This window comes from Cynara cardunculus, unplaced genomic scaffold (assembly GCF_001531365.2).
Source record: "Cynara cardunculus var. scolymus isolate 2C unplaced genomic scaffold, CcrdV1 Un_Scaffold_9276, whole genome shotgun sequence".
Lineage (NCBI taxonomy): Eukaryota > Viridiplantae > Streptophyta > Magnoliopsida > Asterales > Asteraceae > Cynara > Cynara cardunculus.
The window spans coordinates 1-9,557 of NW_020204834.1; the positions used below are offsets into that span (position 1 = coordinate 1).

At 34.0% G+C, this 9,557-nt stretch overlaps 2 protein-coding genes across 7 annotated transcripts; one reads left to right on the plus strand and one right to left on the minus strand.

Annotated features, from left to right (window-relative positions):
* Nucleotides 1-420: 420 nt before the first annotated feature.
* On the plus strand, nt 421-6,861 carry LOC112505248 (magnesium transporter MRS2-5). 6 transcript variants are annotated; one of them, XM_025109179.1, is made up of 7 exons: nt 421-611; nt 1,344-1,977; nt 3,053-3,123; nt 4,116-4,244; nt 4,337-4,687; nt 5,685-5,732; nt 5,877-6,859. In XM_025109179.1, exons 2-7 carry the CDS (start codon nt 1,533-1,535, stop codon nt 6,105-6,107), a joined length of 1,275 nt encoding a protein of 424 aa, XP_024964947.1. In that variant the 5' UTR covers nt 421-611; nt 1,344-1,532; the 3' UTR covers nt 6,108-6,859. The 6 variants fall into 6 exon arrangements, with proteins under 6 accessions (XP_024964947.1, XP_024964950.1, XP_024964952.1 ...); XM_025109182.1 differs by having other exon boundaries at nt 431-611; nt 1,474-1,977; nt 5,877-6,860; XM_025109184.1 differs by having other exon boundaries at nt 438-611; nt 1,563-1,977; nt 5,877-6,861.
* Nucleotides 6,193-8,111, minus strand: LOC112505249. The gene is made up of 2 exons (XM_025109185.1): nt 7,111-8,111; nt 6,193-6,656 (listed from the first exon to the last, which is right to left on the minus strand). Exons 1-2 carry the CDS (start codon nt 7,933-7,935, stop codon nt 6,318-6,320), a joined length of 1,164 nt encoding a protein of 387 aa, XP_024964953.1. The 5' UTR covers nt 7,936-8,111; the 3' UTR covers nt 6,193-6,317.
* Nucleotides 8,112-9,557: the final 1,446 nt, after the last annotated feature.

Genomic DNA, 9,557 nt, shown 5'->3' on the forward strand with positions numbered 1-9,557 from the left:
GATGAACGGGTTTAAGAGTTTTAAGAGTTTAAGAGTTTTTAAGAGTTTTAGCCAAATGCTTTATAATATAGTATAGATAAAATAATTTATTTTTGATTTAATAATGTAATATTTTATAAAAATAATAATTAAGTATTATGTTAAAACTTAATGATTATTTTAATTATATTTTATATATTTAAAATAAGATGTTTATTCTGTATTTGATTATATTTATCTGCAGTTAGTTACACGAATTCAGATATAAAATTTTGATAAGTTATAATTACACACAATCTACTTGCAATATTAAGTTTTAAGTAATATATATTATTAAATAATATTTTACATATAAAAAATAATTTTTAATAATTTTTATCAAATGTTATAATACCGTGTAGATTACCATAAATACCGAGGAAAATAGGTATTCTACTTTCCGTGGTCATAATGAAAATGTTCTCAGATGAGTCGGTTAGCGGAAGGATCAACATTTTGTTACCATCCCTGCCACAATTTCCCCTTTCACTCTGATCGGACTTCCAATCTCGAAATAAATGATAACCCCTTGTTCTTCAATTGTTTGTTTTCAGTGCTTTCCATGGAATCCGGTTCTATAGTCCTTGGATGAGGTATGATTTGTTAAATTTGGGGTTTCTTATAACAATCCATTTGATTGATTGAAATTTTGTTGATGGGGTTATCCTTTTATTTTAATCTTCTAATCTCATTGATCGTAATGAAGTGCGAAATTGCCATCTGATTGCCGAATTAGGTTAAGACTGTCGTTCAATTTATGAGAATTTAAGGGTTGAAGAGGTCGAAGCCTTTAGTTTCTGCCCACTTCACTTATTTTCTGCATGCATCATAGTGATTTGTTCTTCTTTCAATTTGGTATCCTTTACGTAAATAGTTCCTTCTGTTGAGCAAAATTGAATGCTATGTATTATTTAGAAAACTAATTTAATGGCTACCGGGTGAATTCTTTGGGGTCCTACAGAAATTTATTGCCATCATATCTTCCCTTTCGTAATTTGCTATCTTCTTGCATACTTCTTGGTTGCTGAATGGCATGTGTATATTTTATAAATAATTTTCAGTACATTTTATATTTGTTGTTACAATTAACATTCTAAGCTTTATAAATACCTTGGTAGTGTGTTGGTTGGATATCCCTTTGAATTTTTAGTTTTTAAAGCTTTTAGCATTCATTTGGTGATGGGATTTATGCAAGAAATTTAAAAATTTAACTTCAAAACTTCGTTGTGCATATAAAATGAAATTCATATCTTAAGGAGGGTATTAGGGTTATTCATTGATCTTTTGCTTTTGAGCACAAAGTGACACTTTCCATTTTCATTTAGGTATCATATCGGATATATAGGCTTATGAAGTGCTGTGACTTGTATACTAAATTTGACAGTGGTTTGCTAATAGAATGCTGGAATTACTGCTAAGTGAAGCTTAGATGCAATTGGTTTCACACTGATGCAGACATCATATTCCTGCATAAATTTTTGGTCAAATTTCAAAATCCAGATAAGCGTTATCTGATGGATGAATCACGTGATCCGTTTCTTCAGTCTAATGTTGTCGACCCTGCTAATGGTTATAGCTCAAGATCTGACCCTGATAAGCGTGGGCTCCAGAACTTCATTGGGCCTGGTTTTCCAGGGTTGAAGAAGCGAGGTCATACTCTTGGAAACCGTTCTTGGATAAAAATTGAGCAAAGTGGGAACTCCAAAGTTGTGGAGCTAGACAAGGCTACTGTAATGAGGCATTGTTCTTTGCCGGCTAGAGATCTTCGTCTTTTGGATCCTCTTTTCATTTATCCATCCACAATATTAGGCCGTGAGAAAGCTATTGTGGTTAGTCTTGAGCAGATTAGATGTATAATCACAGCCGATGAGGTGTTCCTTATGAATTCGCTGGACGGATCTGTAGTTCAGTACAAATCTGAATTGTGCAAACGCCTTCAGAAAGAGAAATATAACTCAGGTAAATCTTCTTAATATCGGTGGGCCTTATCTTTAACAATTATGTTTAAGCTAGAACTTTAGTTCTGCCAATAAGTTATTCATTTAATTTCTTGTATGAGTTGCATCCAATATATTGTTTACTATGTTCTTAAATACATGTCTTTGAAAATTGATATGATTGTGCAAGTGGAAAAATATACGACAGAAAAGATGTTCTTCTTGGTGCTAGAATTAAAATTGATACTAATTTTGAATTTGACATTCGAATAGCAAACGTAGACCCTGTTTTTGATTGAAAGTTTGCTTAGAAAAGAAATATTGCATTTGTTTTGGGATATATCTCAAAAAAAGATTCTTGGGATGGAGCCCAGAGCGAGTATTAACTCTGCTGGGAACTTATTTTCATATTTTGTCCTTCAAATTTGGCGATTGTTCTATATAGTTACTGGTGTTGCGGTATCTCAAAACTCAAATGGTGATTTGATTTTATGTTTCATTTTTCTTTATAATTTACAGCAACCCCACATCGATATTGAAAATAAATAAGAAAAAGAATCAACCATAAGTTGATTTCATGGTGATTCATTACTTTCTTCATTAGTAGCTGGCTAGCTGCCCCATCTAAACATTTTTTATAATACTTTTCACTAGGTTAGCCTGATACTGATGGAAATATAAAAAGTTACTCTTATATAATTTTTGTAATACTGAAGAAAGATTTTCTTATTATGATTTATAATACATTGTTATACTGGTTCAATGGTTATGATGATAAAAAATAAGTGGAAAGTATTGGAATTTGCACATTCTGGAAGTGAACTCACCTACCTTCTTAGAATTTTAGGGAAATCTTGGACTGACACATTAAGAAAACACGTGATTGGTACTTCAGTTCATTGATATCATTTCCTCCATTCTCCATTTTCTAGTTTGTAGGTTAATCTTTTTTCTCCTCTAACTGGACCCACAATCAGATTACGATTTCTTCTATATATGAATGGACCCACAAATGAACATGTTCAACATATTAGTATGATACATTCTAAGAGCTAGGTTGCATAAGTTTTTTGACCTTGCTGTTTGTTTTCATTCAGACGATCTACCATTTGAGTTTAGGGCGTTGGAACTAGCTTTGGAGTTTACATGCCTGACTCTTGATACTCAGGTACAAACATGAGCGAACATCTACTTACTGGATTTAGACTATAAAATTTGGAAATAATCACACACACACACATATATATATATATAGGGAGAGGTTAATTTGAGAAATGGTAAGTATTTGAGAAGTAAAGAAGTGATTCTAGTCCTTCATACGGTCAAGATTGATCAAGAATTGCGGCATTGACTGGTCAAGAATTGCAGCTTTGACTGGTCAAGTGAAAAATAAGGGGGTAGTTTCGTAACTGTTACAAATAGGTGGCAAACAAATGCATATGTGAACCCATAGTTCATATGTAAATCAATTAATTAGTTCATATGTGAATCACACGGGTTCAGATATGCACTTGTTTTGTCGCCTATTTGTAAAAGTTACGAAACTACCTCTCTATATTTAGCATACCATGCAAGGAATTATCCGGTGCTTCACAGTCAAAGCCGCAAATTTGACCAAATGAAGGGCTAGAATCACTTCTCTACTTCTCAAATACCAACCACTTCTCAAATGAATCTATATATATATATATATATATATATATATATATAGGGTCAGGTTCGGGGGAAAACTGCAAAAAAATGAAAAATTGAGGAACACCTTGGTAACCGTTTATCTAGACGGTATGCACTTATGCATACAAGTAATTTTAAGCAATTTTCTCGGTATGCACATATGCATAAAAACCAAGAAACAACTTCAATTACTTGTATGCACATATGCATACCGTTAAGATGAATGGTTACAATTTTTCCTTTTTTTGGGGGTTTTCCCCTGGACCTCCCTCCCCCCCCTTTCTCTCTCTCTCTCTTTATATATATATATATATATATATATATATATATATATATATATATATAGTAGGTGCACCTGAAGCTGTGGTTATACCTGGATTACCCTTTTCATTCTGTTCTATACCTCAGTCTCATAAGGACGGTGAAATAAATTATCAAGTTACATTTTGCACAATAAATGATTGTTTTTGTTCTTCAATTTAATAGGTGAAAGAGTTGGAAATGGAAATTCATCCTGTGCTTGATGAACTAGCAAAATCAATAAGTACTCTCAATCTTGAACGCGTTCGTAGATTCAAAGGCCACCTTCTAGCATTGACTCAAAGGGTGCAAAAGGTACAAGTAAATCGAACATAAGTATTTAGCCCAATACCTATTGTGTGCTACCACTTTATCGTTTGTAATTAGCTTTCTTTTTAAACTTTCAGGTCTGTGATGAAATAGAACATCTAATGAATGATGATGGAGATATGGCTGAGATGTACCTAACTGAGAAGAAACAAAGGAACTTGTGTAATGATCTATATGATCAAGTACAAGGTAATATTTTAATCAGCCCTGGAGTGGGATTAGGATCAAAATCCGCTCCTGTTTCCCCTGTTGGGTCTGCGAGTGGGTCACATAAATTGCAAAGGGCATTTAGTAATATAAGTGCACACAGACATGGAAGCATGTTGAGTTCATCTGCAACTGCTGAAACTGAAAACATTGATCAACTTGAGATGTTGCTGGAAGCGTATTTTGTTGGAATTGACAATACTCTAAACAAGTTGCTTTCGGTAAGACGCTAATTCTTTAAAAAAGACTATATACGATAAAACTTGCATAAACCTCACTTCTAGTGAGGCTTGAACCCTCAGACCTTCAGGTCACCAGGAACAACCCAGTAATTCGGGTACCACTTGGTCATTGTGCCTTTCATATGCTTTCTTTTGGGTAAAATGCATCAAAACGTAGCAAGTTTGCCTTAATTATTTCCATTTTGTAACTATTTTACATGATAAACGAGTTTTCAACCTACATGGCAAGATTGATTTTGATGTGGCATTTTTCCATGTAATCAAGAATTACAATATAATTGTTACAAGATCTACAGGTTATTGATGTACATGGGTACAAAGTAACGAAGAATTGAACCTCTACACTAATTGACAAAAAAAAATCCTATCTTTGCACTGAATAGGAACCAAGACAAATTTCGTTGCGTTTGGATGCATTTTCACCACCTTGTTTTGCATTTGAATGGTAATATTTGAAATATTTTCTAAAACTATGAGCTCAGCATAACGCTGTGATTTTCATGGGACTGAGGGAGTATTATTATGCATTTCTCTTCTTGTGGTAAGCTTTAGTTTCTTATTCTCTCTCGGTCCCAAATTAACTAATATGCATACACTCGACTTTTAACAGGAGTCCCTAAAACACCCCTTCAGGTGTACTTTTGCATTTGTACTTTCAGGCCAAGAGTGACCCCTTTAAAGGATAGGATAGTCATTTTGCAATTAAATCAAACTTGAGGTGCATACATTTTTTAGCATTTTGATATCTTGTTTCACTTATGGCAAGATGGTATATACACTTCCTATTGTAAGGAGGTATCTGAAAAAGTTGCAAATGTGCTCAATTCCTTTATATTGTCATTGTTGAAGGGTATTTTAGACCATTTTTTAAACAATCATACGTTTTTTTGCAATCGACGAAAATAGTGATCATAGTCATAGACACTGAAGCATTTGACAATATGATATTAAAATTGTTGAAATTATCCGTCTGCAGCTTAAGGAATACATCGACGACACTGAAGATCTGATCAACATTAAACTTGTAAGCAAAATATTCTCTTTTTTTTTGGTTTTGAAGTAGTGATCGATAGACGCTAAATAATAGTAGATCAACATTGCATCTTTTGTGTTAATATTTCAACTATCTCAGCATACTGATAAAGTTTTTTACAACGTTTGTAACTAGGGAAATATTCAGAATCAGCTGATTAAGTTTGAGCTGCTCTTGACAGCCGCTACTTTTTTGGCTACGGTATTTGCTGTCGTCACAGCGGTATTCGGAATGAACTTCGAAGACAACGTTTTCAATGAGCCAAACAGATTCCAGTGGGTCGTTTCTGTCAGCGTCACCTTATGTGGAGTCTTGTATATATGTTTCTTGCTTTATTTCAAACATAAGAAAATTTTCCCTCTGTAGATTTTCTCATAAAAGGAAGAATTCCCTTCAAAGCAGTCGGATCTTGAATATAAAGATCGCAGAATAACTTTTTCAGTCATCTTTATCTGGAAAATTTTGCAGCTGAATCTATGCATTTCTTTCTCATTTCTTGATCCATACCATGAATACCTTTTGATATGTGCAATTTGCGCTTCTATGGTTGTACTCTTTATGATGTTTTATGCAGTTTTAAGGGCTTGATGAAGAAGATTCGATTCTGGTGTGATCAAAGTCCCAGAAAGAGTTTTCTTCTTGTGGTTCTGGAGAATGAGGCTTACTTTGGCTGTTTCGGTTCTCGAGAATGGCTTCGAGCTCCTCGATACGGGCTCGGAGTTCTGACTCGATTACTTCATGAAGGCGTAGCCGTAACTCAAGTGGCGAAACCACGTAGTTTGGAGTGAAAACGGGTCTGCCGGTGCTTTCGCTTTTGTCACTGTGGTCTGATTCAGATCGGCTATCGAGTTGCCAGGTGATGGCATCTAGGTTCAAGTCTCCTCTAGCCATGTATGTTTCAATGTCCGAGTCAACCTGCAAAAAAAATTCCAACCATGGTATAAACACTTGTATCTTGTGCCTTGGAAACCATAAGCTAGCTTATTTTTTTGAGTTTATTCAATAAGCTTAGTTTGATTAGCTATAAGCTAGCTTTTTGAAAAACTACTTCGAGCAACGTTTCAACAAGCTCTAGGGTTATTTTATACCTTTTTTCTAATTATACCCCTTATATTTTTCCAGTTAAACGTCTTTTTAGATTTATTTATATTGTCATCTAATTTATACCAAACATTATTAATTTACTTTAGATTAATTTACATTCTCATCTAGTTTATCAGTTAGTTTATACCAGACATTATTAGTTTACCAGCTAACAATTATCTTATTAGTCTACAACCAACTTTTCAGCTAATAGGCAGCTTTATCAGCCAACAACTAGTTTATCAGCTAGATAACCTGTCGATTTGGAAATGAGATTGTTGCTTACCTCCACATTAGTCATATTTTGTTCCAATCTAACAAGCTCGGCCTCGAGCTCGGCCTCGATGTCACTTGTTAACTCAAAGTTGTTGGGTTTTGGACTACTGGTTGCAGTTTTTATCGTCTCAGTGCCATGCTCGTTTATCGTAATCCCGTCGTTTGTTTCAAGGTGGTTGTGTAAATCTCGAACCATACTTTCAGCTTCTTCTAGCAGCTCGTTTAGATGCTCAACTTCATGCTGATTATTCACAGTAGTTGACAATATCCCAATTGCAATCCCGAGGAACAAGGGCACGATATCGTTGCTTGTTTCAAATCTCTTGACGTACATTTGTTTTGATCTTCTTGGAAGTTTCACTGATCCATCTTGTTCGAAGAACAACGCTTCCACGGATGTGCCAGTTTCATCCATGAACACGATCTTACGATCTTTTACATCATCAACTTGTGTTGATTGTTTTCGTCCAGAATCTCTCCTGCTACTAGTGACCACTAAGGGTCTTAGACTAGAGAATGACTTGCCATTCGTATTATTGGTTCTGAGTTCATGTAAACGATGGTTTGAAGTGTCAAAGTAGTCGGGTTTTCCTTTGATTTCACTCAAGTCGTCTTGAAGTACCTGTTTCTCGATAAAGATTGGAGGTGGACCAGAAAGTGGCGGTGGGAAAACCGAGTTGGGGATTTTGCTGAACGCTTGGGATGGATCTGGTTGCAGTCGTGGTGATGGCATAGGTGATGGGTTCGATGAGCCATCTTTCTCGCCCGATAGGTGCTGCCAGTGCTTGGCCACATAACCGGCACCGGTAGCGGCTGCAACCACCCAGAAGTCCATGATCTATGTGAAACACCAATAGGGAAGAACTGATGGATTTGTTTGTTGAAAGATGGGAGACAAAATGTGGTTTGAAAAAATAAAGAAAATTAATGAATCAAGGAGTTTGAAAAGGTGGTGTTTATAGTCATTTTCATCATTGATTTGCAATCTTCCAAGGCCACATGATTGTGGATTGAAATAATGAGGTCCTCAAGATTGCTTGTAGGTTTGCAATATCTTTTGACATAAATAGATTTGGAACCATTAGGGTGGTGTTTGATTGGTTTAAGTTTGGACTTTAAAGATCAAAAGTGTCTGGAGGTCTCAGGTTCGAATCCAAGGAGGAATAAAAAATCCCCTTGTGGCCATAGATGTTCAAATGCGGTGACTTTGAGCTACCCACAAAGCGGGTGATTGTTCTGAGATTAGTTAACTCACATAGCAGGATGGATATTCAGGTCAATGAAAAAAAAAGATTTGGTGTGTTATGTGTGTTTTTTTAGTTACATAGCTTTTTAAGATGTTTTATATATGAACGTTTTATGATGTTTTTTTTATTTATAAAATAGTACTAGACCTTTCAAATAAAACGATATTGTATAAATATCATATGAAATAACACATAAAAACTGATTTGTTAGTTTTTATAATTCATTGAGTTTAAATGAGAACACCTATAATTTATGCAAATGCTTGAACATTTGTTAACTCATCGTTTTGTTCCAAGTCATTTTGGAAGGATTGATGGAACGGTAAAATATTAAATGGGAAAAAAAGTTGTAAATCACATAATCGACAGACAAAGTTGATGATTGTAGACATCGATGGTTTTTTCAACTTACCATAACAAAACCATATCATAAGAAGTTTTTGATTTATGAAAGCAGTATTACAAATCACGTCATTATCGACAACTTAGGCATCGACATAAGAACTTTTCAGTAATTTCGACAATAGAGGCATCAATATAAGAACTCTTCAATAATTTCAACAATATTTAAAGTATAAAGTCAAATCTAAGATAAATATAAATTGTTGACGAATACTAATTCATTTTTATATATTCTAATTCTTATTATGGGTTAATCTATTTGAAGGCCTATAAGTGTTCTAGGATTTTCATAAAACACGAGAATTTTCTTTTTGAAACCTACCAGCAAATATATATACATATATATATACATATATATATATATATATATGTGTGTGTGTGTGTGTGTGTAGGGTCAGATTTAGGAAAAAAAACCGTAAAAAATTAAAAATTAAGAAACACTCTGGTAACAATTCATCTGGACGATATTCACATGTGCATACAAGTAAGTTGTAAACAATTTTATGGTATGCACCGTTCAGATAAATGGTTTTCCTCAATTTTTCATTTTTTGGGAGTTTTTTCATGAACCTCCCCCCCCCTCTCTCTCTCTCTCTCTCTCTCTATATATATATATATATATATATATATATATATATGTATGTATATACAGAGAGAAAGAGACACACACACACATATATATGTATATGTATATGTAGTTTACAAATCATGTAATTCTTACAAACCATAATACATACTTATATTAGGAAATATTTAAGATATTTATAAAAAATTATCATGATTCATTAATTATGATTGATATATATAT